This window comes from Xenopus tropicalis, chromosome 4, assembly GCF_000004195.4.
Source record: "Xenopus tropicalis strain Nigerian chromosome 4, UCB_Xtro_10.0, whole genome shotgun sequence".
NCBI classification, from domain to species: domain Eukaryota; kingdom Metazoa; phylum Chordata; class Amphibia; order Anura; family Pipidae; genus Xenopus; species Xenopus tropicalis.
This window is the reverse complement of record NC_030680.2, coordinates 97,112,080-97,134,126: the sequence shown is the minus strand read 5'-3', so window position 1 is coordinate 97,134,126 and position 22,047 is coordinate 97,112,080. Positions and strand designations below refer to the sequence as shown.

The following is a 22,047-nucleotide window of genomic DNA, read 5'->3' as shown; positions in this document are numbered from 1 at the left end:
ACTATCAGCTTACAGGAGGCTTTATTTGGTAGTAAATCTTGGTTTTATTTAACCAAACCTTGCCCCCAAGTCAGGAATTCAAAAATAACTCCCTGGTTTGGGGGCACTGAGAGCAACATCCAAGGGGTTGGTGAGCAACATGTTGCCCAGGAGCCACTGGTTGGGGATCACTGGTGTATGGCCACCTTTACATTGGAGCATCAACCATTGTAATCTGCAGCACTTACTATCCTCCTATTTTTTTCTCTAAGTTATGCACTCTCTAAGATTGTGAGCTTGTTTCTCGTTTTTAATTAAATAAGTGGGCTTTTGGCAGAGAGTACAGAAAGGTTAAAAATCCCCCCCCCCCTGCACTGCGATACAATTGTAACTAATAAGCTAAACAGGTCTCTTAAGCTGGCCATACACGCACCGATAATATCGTACAAAACCTACAATCGCCATGTGTGGCCACCTTTAGGGGAACTGAGACTTGCAGCTTAAAGGGCAATTTCAGCTTTTCACTAAAACTGTAATAACACATAAAACAGGACCCCAAACCCCCCAGAAATGTGTTCAAACTTTAAATAACCTGCCAAATTTAGTCAAATGGGAGTGGTATTTAGGGGTTGTGATTGCAAAAATGGGGGTGGTCAAAAATATATATATACCACAGGCAGCATTTATTTTTATCCCTTTCCATTTTTAAAATGTTGGGAGGTATGTAATAAACCACATACATACAACTATTAATTCCCTACATTGCCTTCATTATGCTAAGAACCTACTTTCATGGGCTCCAATATATTTCTTTATTCTCGTATCGAGCTCCCCATTTAATAAATCAGTCAGATAACAATACAAACGGCCTTATCAGCGGTGTGCGACTATTGGCTGAAACTAGATAACCGGCACATCTGATTGGTACGTTCCTCCCAGTTAAAGCGTCTAGGAAGCGAAACGTCTTATGTTCGCGCATAATCAATGACGTATTATTAGGCGCCGTCACGAGTCGTCGTCATACAGTAGCGCGACCGGTAACATGGGGAGCGACTTCTACCTCCGCTATTATGTCGGACACAAAGGCAAATTTGGCCACGAGTTCTTAGAGTTCGAGTTTCGGCCTGACGGTAAGTATGAGGGAAGGGGCCATAACACTGCCGGAGGAGACAGTGGCGGGCTAAAAGGAGTATTTAATGTTGGAGGGTGGCGGGCCTCACAAGCAAGAGGGAACGTGGTGCTGCCATCGGCTCCCATTCTCAAATCAGTATAGGAAAGCGCGCACTACAGATTAACAACGCTTAACTGCACCGTATAGTAAGCTGCCTCCCGACATGGAATTGGAAGGTTAAGTAGTTGGCGGGACTTGGGTTTCTTCTATACTTTAACTAACGCGAGAATAGGCAATTGCAGTTGATGGAAAAGCAAACAGATATGGCGGTGGTTACTTTCTACGCGGTACAGGGAACTGCTGGCTCAGCTCGCCCCTCGGTACTACTGTGTGTGCGGGGAGACTGGAGCAGTGAGTAGGGGACTAGAGCTAGAGAGGGGGGACTAGAGCTAGAGAGGGGGGGCTAGAGCTAGAGAGGGGGGGCTAGAGCTAGAGAGGGGGGGCTAGAGCTAGAGAGGGGGGACTAGAGCTAGAGAGGGGGGGCTAGAGCTAGAGAGGGGGGGCTAGAGCTAGAGAGGGGGGACTAGAGCTAGAGAGGGGGGGCTAGAGCTAGAGAGGGGGGACTAGAGCTAGAGAGGGGGGACTAGAGCTAGAGAGGGGGGGCTAGAGCTAGAGAGAGCAGTGCATTTACTGAGATCTCGGCTCTACTGTGTGTTTAGTTCTATATCTGCTGTAGTTATAATAAGACTTTTCTTTCCTTTTTCTCATATCTGTTCGCAGCCTCTCCCTATTATCCAAAACTATGCTCATTATGTTTTGCTGCTGCAAGTTTTTCTGAAAAGGGAAAATGCTTATTTTATGACCAGTTAAACTTTTCATGCATCATGTTGATTGCAGGAGCATCCTTACATAAAAGATGCAGACTTAAATTAGTTGCATATTAACTTGAGTGTCCTGCCCCCCCCCTCCCATAATAGCTTTATTTGGCTGCCTCTTAAAGGAACAGTAACACCAAAAAATGAAAGTGTATAAAAGTAACTAAAATATAATGTGCTGCTGCCCTGCACTGGTAAAAGTTGTGTGTTTACTTCAGAAAGTCTACTATAATTTATATAAATAAACTGCTATGTAGCCATGGAGGCAGCCATTCAAAGGAGAAAAGGCACAGGCACATAGCAGATAACAGATAAAACACTATTGTATTCTACAGAACTTATCTGTTATCTGCTATGTAACCTGTGCCTTTTCTCCTTTTTTCCAGCTTGAATGGCTGCCCCCGGGACTGCACAGCAGCTTATTATATAAATTATAGTAGTGTTACTCTAGCAAACACACCAGTTTTACCAGTGCAGGGCAACAGTGCATTATATTTTTATTACTGTAAAGCTTTAATTTTTTGGTGTTACTGTTCTTTTAACCAATCCAGAGTTTCTGCACCAGTGATCCCCAACCAGTGGCTCAGGGGCAACATGTTGCTCCCCAACCCCTTGGATGTTGCTCTCAGTGCCCCCAAACCAGGTAGTTATTTTTGAATTCCTGACTTGGGGGCAAGTTTTGGTTGAATAAAAACAAGATTTACTACCAAATAAAGCACCTGTAACTTAATATTTGGTTGCACAGCCTTTGGAAAAATTAACTGAAATCAGTCACTTCCTATAAGCATCAATAAGCTTCTTACACCTCTCACTGGAAATTTTGGACCACTCTTCCTTTGCAAACTGCTCCAGGTCTCTCTTATTGGAAGGGCGCCTTTTCCAAACAGCAACAGTGTAGTAAGTTCCCGGCCAGGACTAGGGGGGTTGTTTGTATGCGGTTAAGCTCCTTAGGAGGCCCCCACCCTAACCTTTATTATTAGAGCTAGCAACTGGCACAATTGAGTGTGCTGCGTAGTAGCGTTTTTAGCCATAGGTCTCTATTGTATATATTGGGGTGCGGGCAACCCCGCGGATACGTAGTTTTAATAAACGCTATATCATTTTATTGTGTGTACTGTCTAATAGTAGTAACAATAATTAGTATACTATAGTGCATTTTAAATACTATTCCCTTTGCTGAATGTCCCTGTTGTTCACAGTGGGACTTGAATAAGCCTAGCGGTACTGCTGTTTATTTGTAGTACATCTGTAGTTTGAACTATGAGAACCCTGTTTGAATTGAGGGTCTGATATATTTCATTTCCCCTTACACTTAATGAACTAGGAATTTGATTCTAACTGATTGGGTAATTTATCGGCAATATCATGTTCTAAAAAAAATGTTTTTTATAATGAACTTGGAACGTGATTTTAATTGATTAACCTATCAGCCGCAACTCATCTGTTTTAACCAATCGCTCTCTGATTATTTTACTGTTAACAATCGATGCTGTAAATACCTACTCCTATTTAATGTGTGAAATAGAAAATATGCACTTTATTTTTATCTATATTGTATGAACTATATGTCACGGTTTTTTTTATTAATCATTGATTTTGAAATAAAAATAAATTGATTTTACCACAAGTAGTGTTTTGTGAGTGCCAACTCTTAGGGGTTAATATTGGAAGCACTTTATGGATTAGATAGAGGAAGGCAGCTCGTAGATGCACACTAAGAAAATTGATAAGTTAAGGTTTGTTTTTTTTTTTTTTTTTTTTTTTTTTTGGAGCGCGGATAAGGTACATACGCCCTCATGTGTACAGCAGCTTCTTTATATAAACTATAGAAGTCTTACTGAAGCAAACAAACAACTGTTACACAGCAACAGTTTATTATATTTTAATTACTTTAAAACATTTTCATTTTTTGGTTATTACTGTTCCTTTAATCACTATGGCAAGTGATCTGTGTGAAAGTTAATTCACGCACGCTCCCAGGCCTCTGTTAGATCTGGTACATAGTTGAAAAGGATTGGCACCTACTAGCAAGAAATCATAGTATTATAAAGAACTATTATATATATGTATTATAATTATGTACAGCACTGCTTATACAGAAGCACTATATAAATGTATACATGCATACTAATTTAGTTGGCTTACTCATTAAAGTGTTTCAAGCATGTAGCTTGTTTCACTGTTTGCATTCAGGTTCCCTCACAAAAAAGTAATATATCAATTTAGTATCATACACCCTCTTTTGAAAGTTAATATGATGTTAAAGTTGAGGTTTTCCTTTGTTTTCTTACAGGAAAACTTCGTTATGCCAACAACAGCAATTATAAGAATGATGTTATGATCAGGAAGGAGGTAAGTTTGTAGTAAATACTATTTTATTTTGTTCTGTCTGAAGAGTAGACGCCCCACCCCCATTTACCTTTATTTACCTGTTGGTAATCACAGCTATGCTATTACGAGGACCAGAAATATAAATGTGCCACAGCCATTAGGTAAAAAATGTCCATCTGTAATTGCAAATAATGAATTTAGGGGGGAAATGTAATTCTCAGTTCTTGTAATGCCAAGCTGTTCTTGGTTTGGAGAAGGCCAGTCTTTTTCCTGCAGGGGTAGATAATTAGATTACTATAGCGCAGATAATCCCCCTTGCATAAAGGACTGCTAATAAAGCAAAGGTAAAAGTGAGGGGGTTGTATGCTGTTAAAGGAACAGTAACACTAAAAAATGAAAGAGCTTTAAAGTAATATATAATGCACTGTTGCCCTGCACTGGTAAAACTGGTGTGTTTGCTACAGTAACACTACTATAATTTATATAATAAGCTGCCGTGTAGCCACGGGGGCAGCCATTCAAGCTGGAAAAAAGGAGAAAAGGCACAGGTTACATAGCAGATAACAACAGATAAGTTCTGTAGAATACAATAGTGTTTTATCTGCTATGTGCCTGTGCCTTTTCTCCTTTGAATGGCTGCCTCCATGGCTACATAGCAGTTTATTTATATAAATTATAGTAGACTTTCTGAAGTAAACACACAACTTTTACCAGTGCAGGGCAGCAGCACATTATATTTTAGTTACTTTTATACACTTTCATTTTTTGTTGTTACTGTTCCTTTAATATTACCTACCTCGCATTATGCAAACTGGCCTAAAGCACAACTCTTCTCCCACAACTTTCAATGCCCCTTTGCGCTGTGTCTGTCATATGTCTTTAAACTGCAGGTAGGAACAACATTGTTATTGTTAACCTGACTAGCAAAGTTTGTGGAGAACTCCAAAGGTTACTGGCAAGATGGCAAGTGGTACTTGTGGAGATTGTGGTAAAATAGTAGGGCAAAAGGAAGACAGGGGGGTTAAATGTGTGGAGGAGTGTTGTGATGGGTTTTATGTAAGTGGAGGAAAAAAATCAACGGGCTATGTAAATTAGTATGCGATCCATTGTGTAGTTGGAGACTATGTAGAGCAGGGGTCCACAACCTTTCTTACTCGTGAGCCACAGTCAAATGTAGAAAGACTTGGAGAGCAACACAAGCATCATAAAAGTTCATGGAGGTGCCAAATAAGGGCTATGATTGGCTATTAGGTTCCTCTATGCACACTATCAGCTTACAGGAGGCTTTATTTGGTAGTAAATCTTGTTTTTATTCAACCAAAACTTGCCCCCAAGCCAGGAATTCAAAAATAACTACCTGGTTTGGGGGCACTGAGAGCAACATCCAAGGGGTTGGTGAGCAACATGTTGCCCCCAAGCCACTGGTTGGGGAACATTGATGTAGAGAATACTTACTAGGGATCTTTCCTTACTTGTTTTCATTTGTTTTGCTTTTTTGCCCATCTGCCATTTCGGTGCGTTCTTTATTTCCCGCAGCTATCGTCATCTCGTGTACCCCATCATGTTTCAGATTATGTATCTCACCCATTTTCCTGCTTCCTCTGTCTGGAAGGCGTAGGTCTAATCCTTGTCTGGACGTAGACTTGTCTCTGCATCCACAGAAACCTGTGTAAATTCCTACTGATATTGAACAGCTGCTGCGTTTCTAAAATGTGTTTTAAGTGTTTGTATTTGTCTTGCCAGGCCTATGTACACAAAAGTGTAATGGAAGAATTAAAAAGGATAATAGATGACAGTGAGATCACAAAAGAAGATGATGCATTGTGGCCGCCCCCTGATAGAGTAGGACGTCAGGTATGATATTCTACCAAGTATTTTCTTCTGATACGTGCCTTTATTCTTATTCATCTGCCTAACCCTGATTTATATACTTAATCCAGGAGCTGGAGATCGTTATTGGAGATGAGCACATTTCTTTTACTACATCCAAAATCGGATCTCTTATCGATGTGAATCAGTCTAAGTGAGTGATTTATTCTACACCATCATTTACATTTTTTCCAGGCTGCTTTTCCCCAGTTTTATGAGTGCCAATGATTAGAACTTTTGCTCAACATACTGATTGATTTAATTATGAAAAAAGCATGTCTTTTTATTACTTGAACTAAACCGGGAAATGAAAGCTATTCTGTTTGTTCCTTGTGAGTTAGTTGAGACAAGCAGTCCATTGTGCAGGGGCTTATTGCTGCACTATTAATGTTTCCCTTTCAAGGACCAGCTATGAAAGTTTCAGTTCCTGTTTGCTCTTATTAAGAAGAAATAACAAACTGTAGACTTTGCAAAAATATATAACAATTATGTGCAGCTCAGGCCCTGTTTGATGCTGAGCCTTTAAGATTAAATATGCCATTTGGTAAGGCACCTTGGGGCATACAGTAGCATGTTAACAGCATTTTCATTCTTTATCTCTCTCAAATAAGTAATTGGGTTTTTTTTTTTTTTTTCAGAGATCCAGAGGGGTTGAGAGTATTCTACTATTTGGTTCAGGACCTGAAGTGTTTGGTTTTCAGTTTGATTGGACTTCACTTCAAGATTAAACCCATCTAATGGAATGGGTCTCTTTTTTTTCTTTTTATGGATGGGAGTGTATATTATTTTCCTTATACTAGATTGTGCATCTGAGGTTTTTTATGTTGGATGTTATGGTTTTATTTCTACAGATTTGACAGACTTTAATAAAATGTTTCTAAAACAACCATAATCACATTTGTATTTTATGTAAAATGTTTGTGTCCTTTATCACCCCCCCCCCCTCCTCCACATATCTTAAGGACAGTTCACCTTTACATAAACTTTTACTATTTTATTAAATGTCATCACTAGAAACCTTTAGATTTTCCTTCCTTTTCTGGCTTTTCCACATTTAAAATGGGGTGTTGGTGGCCCAGGCAGCCAAAAAGCTATTGCTTGTGAGGCTACAATTTTACAATTAAGCAGGAAAGCTTCGAGAGGGTCTTCCTGGTTTAGTAAAATAAGTTTGAACTGTTCTTCCTGGGTTACTCGCTCAGGCTAATCAGCAGGCCCCCTTCAGAGTACACATGTTATTGGCACTGTGAAAAGTGTTAATATAAGTATACATTGAAGAATAAAAAAAATAGAGTAGTTTGAGCAATATTACATGGTAGAGTATATATCTAATTAAATTTATGGCTTTTGATAGTTATGACAAACTATATGGCATTGCCCCCGTGTTTGAATATAACCATGTTCTGCCCGCTCTGATTTTACATATTTATATTTTTTTTAAAAAAATTTATTACACTATCACTAAAGTTCTACTGCACCCCTCAGCAGTCTCCATGTTTCAGACCCTGGTCATGCATTCTGCCTCTTTGGTAGGATAGGATATTTTGTATGGTGTTTTAAGACCTGCTCTGGCATTTTAGCTCTGCTTCTTATGGATACAGTAACTACAGTTCAGACTCTAATTGGACACCTTGGACTGAACCTTTCCCTAGTGCTCTGGCACCTAAGGTTTGGCCTGTAATAGGATCATTGTGCACCATTAAGAAGATGGTATTATTACAATATATACCAAGTTTTGTAAAGCTAATCCTTTCAGCAATTTGGGGTGCAGCTTCCTCTAATGTCACAGCAATTTCTCGCATTTCTAGGACTTTTCCCCTAAGCTCATCCTGAGTGCAGATCTGGCACCCCCAATGCAAGGAGCCTCCTATGTTTGGGACAAGCTCGCTGAACTCCAGTGTTTTGGGAACCTACTAGAAACCACTTTGTGGGTCAGATTAGAACTGGGTTACATCCTGTACAGGCTTGAGAAGCTGTACCAACACCTGCCAAAGCTGTAGGGCTGTACTATTAAGAAGAGGATAGGGGGTGGGTTGGACTTGGAAATTTTGGTATAGGGAACAAATATAATATAAGTGCTTATGTGTCACAAAGCAACCAATCAGATGTTTGCTTTCAGAGAATGTCATATGATGTCCCTACTGCACTAGCTAAAGGTGAGTGCCTAACTGCTAGCAGACAGCTGCCTGCACAGCTAAAGAACACTGCCTGTTGTCTGCTCTCTCTGTATGTACATTTTCCTGCTAAATATGAAAATAAATTAATTATTACATTGGTAATTTATTAATAATTTAATGAGTGATTTGATAGATTCAGGACATATATGTGAACGCTACTTTATGTGAATTTGATTGCCAGTGTGCCAGGGCTCTTTGCCAGTCAGAATCCCCATTGCCTTAAAATTAATGTCAGATGCCCCAGTTCATCAATTTCTTAAGGAGTCATTCAAGGGATTCGAGTGAGCTACAGACTATTGGAAGGAGCAAATACAGAAGAGTAATTTTGATTTCTCAGAAACTGCAAATAACTGAAATTGATACTCAAGTCTTTTTATGACAAAAATTTGAAGCTGATATTACATTTTCATTTTTATTATAATTCCCCCTTATTGACCATTTAAAAGCAATTCTTGCTGTTTAGGCAAGAATGAGATGGAGCGGCTGCGGGGAATTTTATTTTACCTATTTGGTGAAATAAGGAAACTGTAGATATGTAAAAATAAAAAATACAAACTCTTTGTATTTAATTGTTACCTCAGGTGGTAACATAAGGTGCCAACCAACGCTGCAGGGAAACCCAAAGAGATGCCAATACATTTACACTGATGCAAAGGAAAGAGACCCAATGTAAAGCTTATATTTTACAGCAGTGCTGTCCAATTTCTGTAGTACTGAGGGTCAGAATTTTTCTGGTCTACATGGTGGAGGGACGATAATGGAAGCCAGTTTTGACCACTCCTTTTTTTTTTTTTTTTTTTTTTTTTTTTTTTTTTACACCACACCCATGTTATCACAAGAGCTTTTAAGACCATACCCACATTAATGGTAGTAGCACAGCAAAAACCCAAATGGTTGGTGTAAGAATATCACCATTCATTCATATGTGAAAGAATTATATTATTAAAACATACCCTTAAATCCATATACCACCTCCTCCTCCCCTGTGGATAGTACAGCAACCCCCAGCATATAATTACACACCTTAGGGACCATATAATGACAATTTAAAAATTCACACACAGGCAGCATAGGGCAGGCAGAGTATGGCAAACACAGGCAGGGTAGGGCAAACAGAGTATGGCACACACAGGCAGCATAGGGCACACAGAGTACTGTCTGTGTGTGCCATACTCAGCCTGCCATACTCTGCCTGCCTTAGCCTGCCTGTGTGTGCCATACTCTGCCTGCCCTACCCTGCCTGTGTGTGCCATACTCTGCCTGCCTTACCCTGTCTTTGTGTGCCATACTCTGCCTGCCCTACCCTGCCTGTATGTGCCATACTCTGCTTGCCCTACCCTGCCTGTGTGCCATACTCTCCCAGCCCTACCCTGCCTTTATGTGCCATACTCTGTTTGCCCTACCCTGCCTGTGTGCCATACTCTCCCAGCCCTACCCTGCTTGTGTGTGCCATACTCTTCCTGCCCTACCCTGTCTGTGTGTGCCATACTCTGCCTGCCCTGCCTGTGTGTGCCATATTCTGCCTGCCCTATGCTGCCCTGTGTGTTTCCATATGCCCCCACTATACCGGGTGGACTATTGGGTGCAGGTGCAGCCTGGTGGTGGTGTGTAAAGGTGGTTTAGGTGGTGACTGGTTAAAAACATTGGCCCAAGTTCATTTAAAGGAACACTAACATCAAAAAATTAAAGTGTTTTAAAGTAATTAAAATATAATGTGCTGTTGCTCTGCAAAAAAAAATGGTGTTTTTGCTACAGAAAAGCTACTATATAAATAAGCTGCTGTGTAGCCATGGGGGCGGCCATTCAAGCTGGAAAAAATGAGAAAAGGCACAGGTTACATAGCAGATAACTAGTAGATAAGCCCCATATAATGGAGGTTTGTCTGTTTGGTAACCTGTTCCTTTTCTCCTGTGAATGGCTGCCCCCTTGGCTACACAGCAGCTTACTTATATAAACTATAGTAGTCTTTCTGAGGCAAACACACCAGTTGTAGCAATGCAGGGCAACAGTACATTATATTGTAATTACTTTTATACACTTTCATTTTTTGGTGTTACTGTTCCTTTAACCCCTTCAGCTCCCCTGCTAATTATTTTAATAGGCATAATTACAAAGATGCCAACTTTGAAGCCACTTTTCCTGCTCAGAACCATTTTGGGCCAGGCTGGAATGGGCTGCATACAATGCGGCACATCCCTGGCTGCAAATTTACATGTTTAAATCAGTCGCCCAAGATCGATTAACCCTTTTATATCATTACTTATTCATCGGACTGTATAAGAAACCAAGGCCACTTTGGTGACAGTTTTCCTGCCCAGACCCATTCCGGCCACGCTGAAACAATCTGTAATTTATGTAGGACAACCCTGCCTATGAATGTGTACTTTTAAATCTATGGCCTCAGGTCATCTAATTCTTTAAAACATCCGTTTCTTATTCACCGACTGAATACGAACCAACTTCAAGCCAAGGCACTACACAGAAACTGGCTGAATAAGAAACCAACTTTCCAATTAACACAATAAATTGAGATGCTATAATTTTCTCTATGTATTACGTGGTAACGGCATCCCCTAACTTGTCCTTTTCGATAAGTTACTCTTCGATTTAAGAAACTGATACAGCCTATATATATGTATGTATTTATTATAACGCATTTATATTGTCATCGCCTGTGCCACGCTGATGGAGAGCTCTGTCTCTCACTAAGAAGTCAAACCAGTGAGCGCAGGATTTAATACATTTCAGCAACAGAATATCTCTCCTGGCTTTGCTCTGCTTTTATTGATCTCGCACCAGTACGTGGCATTAGCAATAACCGCCCTGCTATTGGCCTTGCATTCGATGTTTGTACCACGTGACCGCTGACACGCATTTGCAGTACGCATGCGTCAGTGACACGCGTCGTAAAGCAGGGTGGGTGTGACGTCATGGTGGTAAGTTCTGAGCATGGTCTGAGGCATTCTGTGGGGTTTCTCGCTTTACATTAATGCGGTGATGCGAGTGTATACCGCTGATGTGTTGGATGAAGTTGACAACATTTTACTTTGTCTGCTGCGACAAGTGACGGTGTACGTTATTGCAAAAATAACATGCTAGTCCCGGTCCCTGAGAGTATAAATACAGCGGAGTGTGCTTGAAGTTTTTATAAAGGATAATTTGTTGCCTGTATGTTTTTCAATACAAAAATGATCATTCAGCTGTGATAGGGAACCCTCAAACTCCCAGTCCATGGACTGAAATTCAAACAGCCCCATACATGCCCAATATAAAGCACTGGTGCCTGGTGTTTGCCACATTCAGAGCTGTCGACCAACCCATTGTCATGAGGGAGATAATGATCCAGTCCTGTTTTTTTTAGGCTTGAAACCCTTGAAATAAGATCTCAAAAAGGCCTAGAGTGGATCATCATCTTCCTCATGACATGGGGTTGGTCGACAGCTCTGCAGATTGCCTGTCTCCTTGGTTTTATGTTACAGGCAAAGCTGTTATTATTACTCCCGGGCCCCTAATACTAGGATAGCTGGGCCTACACCAATGGCGTACCGAAGAAAATCTTTATGTGTGCCCTATACAAATATTAAGCAACGGGTGTGCATAACTTTGCCAAGTAGAATGGCTATAGAGGAAGCAGACCCCACGGTCCAGCCTGGGACTGTGGGGGCTGCTTTCTCTATAGTTGCACCACTGGCTTCAACCAAATATAAGCTCAGTGGCCCTGGGCCAATCGTCAGTAAACTGATGCCCATTATTCAGTCAAAGGATACTTAATGAGCGCTGCTTTCTGAGGAAGTCATGGTGTTCAGAAGTGATTGAAATAAAGCCTCCAAATAAATAATATACAGACATCTGACAGGATTTCTGATGCTTGCTGGCAGTCCCTTTCTTCCAGTAGTTTTGCCCAACTGAGTAAACTGGGCAGGAAAATGAAAAGGATGTAACACAACTTGCAAGGATTTTTTATCCCTGGTCAGGTCTGTTGAATTACATGTGTGTAACCCTGGAATTGATGCCAGCTTGGATGTCAAGGATTCCATTTACAGGTTGTATATAGACACTACTGAATTGCACCAAGCGCATTGATACAAGGGTAACCATGGAATTACTGTTAGTTTGAACACACCAGGTTCTATTTGCAGGTCTATATGCAGTACTTCCCTGCACCAAGAACTGAATGCCTTTGTTACCACTGCACCCCATTCTAGCACAAATCCTGTGAAAATTTATTCCGTTGCAACTTGCAAGCAATTTGCAGACTTGCATCTGAAAATTGCCCTTTGCACCAAGCACTGCATTGATTTAAGGTGCGATGTCGCCAAGCGAGCGGATCTTCACCCGATATTCCCACCTACGGGTGGGCGATATCAGGTAGCAAGTAACTTAAAAAAAAATAATCCGATCGTTTTGGCCCTGGGGCCAAATGATCGGATTACATTTGTGGTTATGGGGCAGTCGGTTCGGGGACCGCATCAACGAGCCGATGCGGTCCCCGATCCGACCGGATTTTCTAACCTGGCCGATCGAGATCTGGCCAATTTCAGGCCAGGCAGCTCTGTTCTGCCCATACACGGGCCGATTAGCTGCCGAATCGGTCCAAGGGACCGATATCGGCAGCTATAGTCGGCCCGTGTATGAGGACCTTAAAGTGGACCTGTCACCCAGACATAAAAATCTGTATAATAAAAGCCCTTTTCAAATTAAACATGAAACCCCAAATCATTTTTTTATTACCACATCCATACCCATTATAAAAGCATTTAAAAATCCCAGCTGTCAATCATATATTGCCTGCCCCGCCTCTATGCCTTAGGCATAGAGGTGGGGCAGACAGTTACTTTCATTTTCAATTCAGAACTTTTTAAATGTTGCTGCACTCCTTACATTCCCTCCTCACCATGTAATTGTGTAACCAGTGCATGGATATGGACATCAGGTCCCCCCATACTGGCACAGAAATAAGATTTTGGCAGGATGCAATGCCTGCTTTGATAACAGTGTCCACAAAATGGCCCCTGCCTGCTTGCTGCAATTGCGAAAGGCTGAAGAAAATAAGATTCAAATAATTTATATAGTGTAAGTAAAGTTTATTTTTCTTGACAAACACAATAGAAAAAAATTTGGAATTATTTCTTAAGGTGACAGGTCCCCTTTAAGGCGGCTTACTGACATATACACACTGGGTCTTACTAAGGGAAAATATAGTTAAATCATAAGCGTTACCTGGATTTCAGTTAGAGATTATTTCCTTGGTAAAAGTTGGTATTATATTATAGGGATATTCACTAAGGTGTTGGGAACTGTATGCAAGGTGAAGTACAGCCCATTCCCTTATAGAGAGGAGAAAGATCACTGGTCTGTCACACTTCATGGTAGCTGCAGTGGCATTCACCTTTAGTATGCAAGAGAAGGTGTCATTATTGTAGCAGTGTAGAATAGTGACACCAAAAGCACACGTGTACTATATAAATTGGTTGCTTTGCTGCTCTGTTTGGCCTGTTCATGTCCTAGTGGAACATTTTCTGTACATTTCAGTGAGAGGAAACCTATTACTCACCCTTAAATTACTTTGACACCAGAGTTCCTGTTATCTTGTGGCATATCGATAATTTGGTGTCTGGATGGGGGCACTGGGAATGGGCATTCTGGGACTGTTTTTTTAAGCTCTATCATACTGGAGTTTTGTTGAGCTCTGTTTTCACTTAAAATAAATGAGTACAAAACTAGTTTGTATTGGTGTTATACACACAGACACACACACAAGCTATGCAGCTATGACTACACTGTATGGTCCATGAGTGGCATTTGATTTCTCGACACAGTCATAGCAGAGCAAAGGTGTATGCGTGAAGGGATACAGTTTAATGCTCTCCATGTTTAGTAAACCTGCTTGAGAAAGGGCGTATGTGCCTGAAAGGTGTCACAGCACTAATAAAGTAGGCAGCAGGAAACCGCTTAATCCTATGGCCTATTTGGTTGAATGCAGTAGTGTGGTATACTGGCACCTCTCTCACTTTTATATGCTACCTGCTTGCATGCTCAATCCTTCATGGTATATCAGCGATTCCTACAATTGTTATGAGCCCTACAGTCCTGCTTCTTTTTGCAGTTTATCCCAAGAAATGATATATACTATGACAAATGTGCCAAGTCCTGTGGTTCTGTGGCATTATAAACAATACTTAAAATTCAGAAGAGGAAAAAAGAAGAAAATGATGCCTTCCCAAAATCTAGAAATCAGTTTGGAGATCACTAAACTGAAGGCTTAAAGGAACAGTAACACTAAAAAATGAAAGAGCTTTTAAGTAATAAAAATATAATGCACTGTTGCCCTGCACTGGTAAAACTGGTGTGTTTGCTACAGTAACACTACTATAAATTATATAATAAGCTGCTGTGTAGCCACGGGGGCAGCCATTCAAACTGGAAAAAAGGAGAAAAGGCACAGGTTACATAGCAGATAACAGATAAGTTTTGTAGAATACAATAGTGTTTTATCTGTTATCTGCTATGTGCCTGTGCCTTTTCTCCTTTGAATGGCTGCCTCCATGGCTACATAGCAGCTTATTTATATAAATTATAGTAGACTTTCTGAAGTAAACACACAACTTTTACCAGTGCAGGGCAGCAGCACATTATATTTTAGTTACTTTTATACACTTTCATTTTTTGGTGTTACTGTTCCTTTAATCTTGCCAATATCTGAGTCAGGGCTGCCATCAGTGGAGAAAAACAGGAGTTCTCTCAGGGGCCCAGTTGAAGCTTGGGGCCAGACTTACATGAAAGGGGCAGGGTTTGGTTACATAGGGGTGGAATTGGGTGGAACATGGGCACGGCCTGACATGCATGAGACCCCATGATTCCTGACGGCAACCTGATTTGAACCATGGTTATATTGTGATTTTACTGGAAACGGTGATTGCAGTCCAATGATTACTTTTGCTCCAAAGGCCAATTATATTTCTATTTCTTATAAAGTAAGTGCCTTCCTTCTAAGATACATCTTGTATGTGAATGAATAATATTTTGTTTCTCTTCACAGAAATTCGCTCTACAGTTCAAAGCCTCTCTGGAAAACTTAACTCGGCTGCGGCCACATGGAGAAGATTTCCGGTGGTTTCTGAAGGTGGGATGTTACATGTTTGTTATTCTGTTGCTGGTAGTCCCAGCCTTTTAAGATAAGGAGCCATATATAACTATGAATAATCCTACAATTACTAATTTGTTAATATTCAGTATGGTTTTGTTAAACACCAGATATTGGTTGGTACGTAACAGATTTCCATTTGATCTATAAAGCTTCAGGATGCATTATGGGGTTGCAGTACTGCCTAATCTTTCTCAGTGTGATGTATCTCCACTTACTAAAAGTATATGTAGAGTTTTTCAAATTTAAGAGTAATTTAAGATGATTAAATCAAGTATTTTTTTAACGAGGTGGTATTACTCACCCACCAAGAAGCACGGATAAATGGCTTAGCTAAAAGCTTAATTAATAGTGTAATAATTAATGGGAACTGAATCAGAGCATTAGAAATAGTGATGTGTGATGTGCAATCCCACCAGTGGGACCCAGGGACTTACCCATAGGTCAGGTGGGTTAGGGGTGAAATTTGTGTTTCCATTTCAGGTTCAGGTTGGGTGTGGGTTAGACTGGGGAAGTACTCCTGCTCCAAAAGTTTTGCTGTCTTGGAACCTAAAGCAGTGTACAGAGTGGAAAGACAAGTGTACTGGGTGAGTGCAGGTCCTGTCATGGCAACATTTTGCAGGTAAGGGTCAGTGCAGGTTAAGTATTTTTCTGATGCGCACATCACTAATTAGTAAGTAACCCTGGTGATAAAAGCTATGTTCAGGGCCATGCCATTTAGGTTTGCTGCTACCAAGTGCATTCCTTATTTTTGTAGATTGTAAGCTTTTTTGGGCAGGGCTCTCTTCACCTGTTGTATTGGTTATTGGTTGCTTTATATGTTACTCTGTATGTCCAATGTATGAAACCCACTTTTTGTACAGCGCTGCGGGATATGTTGGCGCTTTATAAATAAATGTTAATAATATTCCCAATCCTAAGCATATCAGTTCTGTTTCAGTACTGTTTTTAGAGCCAAGTAATTGCACAGAACGAATATACATGAAATGTTATAAAAGCAGTTGTCCAGTGCAAGAAACCGACAATATCATGTGAGCTGCAGGTACAGCATTTTTCTCACCGTAAAGACTGTGCACATAAAAGGTCAAATCTTATAATGGTGCAAAATTTGCAACTGGTATAATCACCTATAGCAGCCAATCACCAGGAAGCATTTGCTGGTCACCTGTTTGAAAGCAAAGCTCTCTCTATAGGTTACTGCACCAGGTCAACAATTGTGCTATTTATTACATATGCGGGTCATATGTCATATGTCATATAACATTAGGACCCTCATGGTTAGACTTGAAGTACAGCTAGACTTGCTGTACTGAATCATCTGCAATTCATGGAGGCTGCCATTGTGACCCATACCCCATACCCTTTTAAAGACGGGGGTAATGTGAATAGTAAAAGAAACAGTGAATTAAAAACACTGGGTTTTATAATGTGATTAAATAGAACAACATTGAAATGACACAGGTAAATGTGGGTTTAATTTGACTGCATATAATAAACCTTTGTTATTCATGAGATATATAAAGCTGTAGCAGAGACTGACATGATGTATGTACAGTAAGTGTACTGATGGGTGAATCTATGAAACATTTGTAAAATTCAATTCTCTCCTTCACTTCTTCCTGTAGCTGAAATGTGGGAACTGTGGAGAGGTAACAGACAAATGGCAGTACATCACGCTTATGGTGAGTAGGGAAGGGGCACCAAAGCAGTCTCTGTATGTTTTGAAGTATGCCTTTGTATTTTGCTATAATATATTGTGTAAATTATATATGCTGGCAGCATTTCTCAAGTGACCCTCAGTAACCACTCTGGCCAGTTCTGTATCTCAAACAAAATGTGTAGTTTACTTGTAGTACTAAAGTGCATTGTGTAAAATACATTTTGTCTACAGGATAGCGTGCCATTAAAGGGCGGCAGAGGTAGTGCCAGCATGGTTCAAAGGTGCAAGTTGTGCTCCCGGGAAAATTCCATAGGTGAGTGACTCATAACAGCCTCTGTAAAGGTGGCCATACATGGGCTGATTGTAGCTGCCAATATCGGTCCCTTAGACCGATTCCGCAAATTATCGGCTGTGTAGGGGCCTGCCCGTCCAGCATCTGGCCTGAAATCATCCAGATATCGATCGGGGACCACATCGGCTCGTAAAATATATTATTCAAATTCAGAATATGATTAGAGTAGAATATCCTTGATCAAGATGCTAAGGGATTATCTTCTGAGGGATCTTCCATGGCAGATGCTACCATACTCTTGTTATCCCCCGAGAAGCAAGTAAGATCTACCATGCTACCTCTGAAACTCCTGGTCCATTAGAATGCTGTGTGTTACCTTTACTTGTTTCACTTATGTAAACATTATACAGGGCTGATTTATAAACACAGGGCAAATTTGCACCTGAGCAGTAGCCCATAGCAACCAGTGATTACATTTTTCCAGACAGTTGCAGGAATAACAATGCAATCAGACTTTTGATTGGTTGCCATGGGTTACAGCCCAGGTGCCTAATTTGCCCAGTGTTTATTAAAAATGTCTTGTGCATTTTTTCCAGCCTTATTGGTTCTAGGACAGGTTGGACTACTAATCCTACTAATTCTTGTACTGTTCACATCAGTAGCTGTATAATTGGGAGCTGGAGAGAGCATGGACATTGGGAAAGAAGTCAGTGGGGGCTGGGGGAAAATCATGGAGGTTTGTATGCAGAGGGATAAAATTACTTTATCCTTCATATAATCAACATATTCATTTGTCACTTTCTCCTTTCAGATATCTTGGCTGCCTCACTGCATCCATACAATGTAAGTACCACACAAAAATGCACTGATTGCCATTTTTTACAATTAAGTTTCACATGCGTTCTGTATTTTCTGGCTTCACTATATAGGCTGAAGACAGTGAAACATTTAAGACAATTGTGGAATTTGAGTGTCGAGGTCTAGAGCCTGTCGACTTTCAGCCCCAGGTAAAATTAATGCCATATACTCAGCCTTTAAACTGAATCTCAAAAGTTGTCCAAGCTATTTAGACATTTTTGTGTACTGACAATGTAAAGAACAATACAGTCTACATTAAATTATAGTTTGCCTTACAATTAAATATATTGCTAAAGGATGGCCTTTAGCAATTCTATTCCTCATTAGGAAGTTTATGTGTTATACCTGAAGCTGACCTTGATTGGTAGCATGTGATTTAAGTCTTTGTGGTGAATGAGGACCTGTATAATGTTGCAATGATAAAAAAAGCAATAGCATAGCAACCCATGTGGGCTAGAAAAGCTTTAATCACTGGGGGTGCCAAATGTTAGGCACCCCTGTGATTGTAATCACTTACATGATACCCCGGGCATCATTAGTCCTGTTAACAGAAACTGCACCAGCCCAGGTTACCTCTATGCAAGCGTTCCTATTCCTGCTTCTTCTTTCATCGTGCCAGGTGTGCAAGTGCAGTAGAGTGATGAGTCAAACTTTAAAAAAATTGCTGGCCTTTTCACTTTACTGCTCATGCATTGGCCCCGGGATTTTGAAGAAAAAAGAAGCAGATGAGTATCACTCCATGGTGCTTGCGCAGAAGTACCCTGGGGTTTTCTGCTAACAGGAACCCCGGCCCAAGGTATAAGGTAGGTGATTACAATCACTAGAGAGGTGCCTAACATTTGGTCCCCACCAGTGATTAAACCTTGCCTTATCCTTTACAGGAACGCTTTGAGGAAAGGGAGTGGAAAACACTGCAACAAAGAATTGCGACTGTATTTAGGTCATCATAGTTTCCCTTTAATTCTCTCATAGGCTGGATTTGCTGCGGAAGGAGCAGAAACAGGGACCCCTTTCAGTGAAATTAACTTGCAGGAGAAGGTTTGTGCTTTGCATTGTAACAGTGATATAGATGCATACGTTTTCAATCATGAGCTCTTAACAGACTAAAGTCACAAAACAACATTTTTTTAAACAAATTCCACAAAAGTAATGTTAGCAGATTAAATCTGCTTGTGCCCAGTATTTAGAGCACTGACAACTGTTTCTGTCTCATCACTGACATTTGCCCAGTTAGCTTTCATTATTCTCTGAGTGGTTTCTGACAGTAGCATTTCCAGTTTGCTTCTTGTTAATCGGGATCAGTTGAAGTACACTACAGTCTTATAGATATGTTGTGTTTTAACAGTTTCTGCTTTCAGCCCATGCAACTTCTAGTTGTTGCAACTGATTGGTGCAAAAAGCTGCAGGGGATGAGCTGGACAATAGTATTCAGGCCATAAGAAACCTAAGCTCTGCAGTTTACTATAAATAAGAACATGCTAGTTTTGTCTTTATGCTTTTAACCCCTCAGTTTTATCCAGTTATGGCTAAAAGGCCAAGAGTTGTTGGGAAGTGATTATCAGCTTTTCAATGTCTTTTTTAACTTGTGATCCCATGCACAATGGTTTTTGTGCCTTCTAATGCATTGCCACATAGGGGCTTACTGATCCACATATGACCAAATGTAAATGCTGAACACAGATAAAATTTTGTATGTCCAATTTTATCAGTGTTCAGTGTTTTTGTGCACCATAAAGAAGGCAAAGGTCTGTTCCTGTGTGGTGGAACACACAAAAAAGCCACCGCACAGGAACTGAATAAGAAAATGCCCATGTGAAAGAGCCCCAACAATCAACATTTTCTATAGGACTGCTAACTCAGTGAAGGACTGTTCCTGCCCAGTGATTTATACCAAGCTACAAGGAGATAATGCTGTGTATGACGCTGAAGTAGTGGCTTAACTCATAAGCAATATTTGTAATTTCTTTGGCATCTCCGAGGGACACAGGAGACCTTGTATAAAACTCTGTCCTCCAGAAGGCAGGGCACTTAATTAACAGGGCGTGCTTGGACTACTCTGGCTTTATCCATAGTACTTCCTCTCCGATTCCTGTTTTTTCAAGTGTCCTGCTCAAGGAGGTTTTTGTGTCTGAAAAACCTTTAAAAAGTGCTCCAAGAACATTAGGGCTAAACTACATGAGAGATTTTGATCAGATTTTGTGGGTCAGACTTCATCTGGCACCCTTAAAATGTTGCCGCACAACATTTGTAGGATTGTACAAAATCTGATTCCCCCCCCACTGTAATGTAAGTCTGGTCAGATACAATGGAATGGTGTGTTTTATTCCTGCATCTACATCTGACATTTAATGTATTTCAGTGAAAGGAGAAGTCTTTTAGACACAATCAGATTTTATCTTGTCAGATGCAGCGTTCCCTTCCAACTAGGTGTATTGTGTTGGAGGGCAAATATTTTCATGTAGTTTGCTCAGCAGATTTTTTATCAGTTCCATTATTTTTTTTCACCAATCCAACTACATCTGTATTGCAGGATGCGTTCTGTCGATCCAACACCATCCTACAAAATCTCCTGTGTAGTTTAGAGCTCAGTTAATTTTCCAAACAGGGTTTGCAGGTGGGTGGAGGACCAGTGCAGTGGGGGCAGATTGAACAGAGTTGTTTTATCAATGGTAACACTAATAATAGAGAAAATATGTGAGTAATAGCAGGTTTATATTCCAATAGTCATAGCAAACTAATCGCTTTGTTTACTCTCCAGGACTGGACGGATTATGATGAAAAGGCAAAGGAATCAGTGGGAATCTACGAGGTGGAACACAGGTTTACTAAATGCTGATTAGGAGTGCTGGTTGGGAAAGAGTTGAAAGAAATGTTATTTGTTATTGAGTGACAATTACTATAGTCTATGGAACACGTGCTTTTTATATTAAACCTTCCAAACTGTACAGCAGTCACTGAAAAGTTAAATAATGTATTACACAGTGCAATGGAGGAAGAGGTTGATGCTGTTAATGCATTTTGTTAAAGTTATATTACACCAATCTGATGACTAAATAAGAAGAGTCTGTGTTCTTTTTGTACAGAATTCACTTTGTGAGATGTGCTGGAAGATTTGTATGCAGTTATTCAGTTCAGTGCACATACATTTTCCCTTACTGAGGTCTGGTAGAATTTGGCTAATATGATATGGGCATCATTCCAACATACTTTGGTGCCTCACAGCTGTACCTACATACACATGGGCACTACAATTATAACAAAGCCTGGCATGTACTGTAAGTGGGCTGCTAATACGTTACTGGCTACTTTAGGCACAGATTAAAGAAAGAACACTTTTACCGTACTGCAGGTTTGGCACAGATGCAGTTGTTTTGCATAATCTATCCCATGTTCTCAGTTAAGGTCCCCATACACGGGCCGACTATAGCTGCCGATATCAGTCCCTTGGACCGATTCAGCAGCTAATCGGCCCGTGTATGGGGAGAGCAGAGCGGCCTGGCCGACCGATATCTGGCCTGAAATTGGCCAGATCTCGATCGGCCAGGTTAGAAAATCCGGTCGGATCGGGGACCGCATCGGCTCGTTGATGCGGTCCCCGATCCGACTGCCCCATTGCCGCCCACATAATCCGATCGTGTGGCCCCAGGGCCAAACGATCGGATTATTTTTTTTTTCACCTAAATGCTCCCCGATATCGCCCACCCGTAGGTGGGGATATCGGGGGAAGATCCGCTCGCTTGGCGACATCGCCAAG

The 22,047-nt window shown here is 40.7% G+C and overlaps 2 protein-coding genes across 2 annotated transcripts; both read left to right on the top strand.

Moving 5' to 3' along the window:
• The first annotated feature begins 937 nt into the window (after positions 1-937).
• magoh (mago homolog, exon junction complex subunit) lies at positions 938-7,057 on the top strand. The gene is made up of 5 exons (XM_002931425.3): positions 938-1,109; positions 4,259-4,317; positions 6,040-6,150; positions 6,237-6,319; positions 6,804-7,057. The coding sequence occupies exons 1-5, from the start codon at positions 1,022-1,024 to the stop codon at positions 6,901-6,903; spliced, it is 441 nt and encodes a 146-aa protein (XP_002931471.1). The 5' UTR covers positions 938-1,021; the 3' UTR covers positions 6,904-7,057.
• A 4,110-nt stretch (positions 7,058-11,167) lies between these two features.
• Positions 11,168-21,351, top strand: czib (CXXC motif containing zinc binding protein). The gene is made up of 8 exons (XM_002931424.5): positions 11,168-11,275; positions 15,379-15,462; positions 17,109-17,165; positions 17,375-17,456; positions 18,247-18,278; positions 18,365-18,442; positions 19,266-19,331; positions 21,052-21,351. Exons 1-8 carry the CDS (start codon positions 11,270-11,272, stop codon positions 21,127-21,129), a joined length of 483 nt encoding a protein of 160 aa, XP_002931470.1. The 5' UTR covers positions 11,168-11,269; the 3' UTR covers positions 21,130-21,351.
• Positions 21,352-22,047: the final 696 nt, after the last annotated feature.

Bases quoted from the DNA above. Each gene is read 5' to 3' on its own strand.
- magoh (XM_002931425.3), top strand. From the start codon at position 1,022: ATGGGGAGCGACTTCTACCTCCGCTATTATGTCGGACACAAAGGCAAA. The intron at 1,110-4,258 runs GTAAGTATGAGG...GTTTTCTTACAG, and splicing joins GTTCGAGTTTCGGCCTGACG to GAAAACTTCGTTATGCCAAC. The intron at 6,151-6,236 runs GTATGATATTCT...TACTTAATCCAG, and splicing joins CTGATAGAGTAGGACGTCAG to GAGCTGGAGATCGTTATTGG.
- czib (XM_002931424.5), top strand. The intron at 15,463-17,108 runs GTGGGATGTTAC...TTCTTCCTGTAG, and splicing joins ATTTCCGGTGGTTTCTGAAG to CTGAAATGTGGGAACTGTGG. The intron at 17,166-17,374 runs GTGAGTAGGGAA...TTTTGTCTACAG, and splicing joins GGCAGTACATCACGCTTATG to GATAGCGTGCCATTAAAGGG.